Here is a 920-nt window from a genome sequence, read left to right as displayed (position 1 = left end):
CCCCCCCCCCCCCCCCCCCGGCCCAGCACTGGTTGTCTGTGTTGTGTTGGATTTTCCAAGGAAAATGATCGTGACTGAAAAATGTATTGAGCGTGGGTTGTTGACTTTGACACACCTGCTGAGTTGCCGAGTCCCAACCAATCAACTGACGATCGGGAAGGCCACGCGGAGGGTTACTCTCGAGGGTTATTTCCGAGAGTGACGGGTCATTCCCAACGGTCGAGGATGTAGTTGGTCTTCGCGGTGCCGGCTTTTCCGAGTGCGACTGTGACGGTGAGGTCTAGTGCGGTGCATGGTCCAGTCTCTTTGAGGAAGCCCACGCCGGCGGCTTCGTGATCGCTGCGCACGAGGGCGCCTTCGTCGGAGAAGGCCTCGATGACAGCTCGTACCTTGTGCAGTTCGGGTCGCAGGAACATAGGGAAGAGGCTCAGCGGCACTTTATGTGATTGGTCCCGGGCGTCTTTGAGCAAGAAAATGACGCCGTCCTCCAAAACCGTCGGCGCTCGGTCGTTCCACAAGTACGGGTACTTGCAGATGCCCACCACCTCTGTGCTTTGCCCGTTCAGGCTCCACTCGCTAGGCAGAGACCCTTTCGCGTAAGTGTAGTGGCTCACCGGATTCCGTCTCCCACTCGCCTCTGCTTCCGCACACTCCTGTGGCCCCCCATCCTCCTGCGACGCCCCATTCTCCGGAAGCTCCGCATCCCAGGCGAGCAGAGGCGTCGCCTGCGGATGAACGGCCGTAACGAGGCCGGCGAAGCCATATCGGCGACGCGGATCCGGGCGGAACTCCACCTTCGCCGCCCGCGGCAAGACGGCTCTAGCGAGGTGAGCCCAGGAGACCGCACCACCGTCTGTCACCAGGCCCTCCTCTTGTCCGCGCGTCCGCAGATGTCCAAATACTCCCGAGAAGGGGACTTC

General features: G+C 61.2%; 1 protein-coding gene across 1 annotated transcript; it reads right to left on the bottom strand.

Annotated features, from left to right (window-relative positions):
- Positions 1 to 206: 206 nt before the first annotated feature.
- On the bottom strand, positions 207 to 667 carry GNI_070120 (hypothetical protein; the record flags this gene model as incomplete). The annotated part of the gene is made up of 2 exons (XM_011131978.1): positions 207 to 576; positions 615 to 667. 2 exons carry the CDS (start codon positions 665 to 667, stop codon positions 207 to 209), a joined length of 423 nt encoding a protein of 140 aa, XP_011130280.1.
- Positions 668 to 920: the final 253 nt, after the last annotated feature.

The sequence above is a fragment of the Gregarina niphandrodes genome (genome assembly GCF_000223845.1).
Source record: "Gregarina niphandrodes unplaced genomic scaffold scaffold00012, whole genome shotgun sequence".
Lineage (NCBI taxonomy): Eukaryota > Apicomplexa > Conoidasida > Eugregarinorida > Gregarinidae > Gregarina > Gregarina niphandrodes.
Note: the sequence above shows the minus strand (reverse complement) of the source record. Positions and strands in the feature narration are given on the sequence as shown.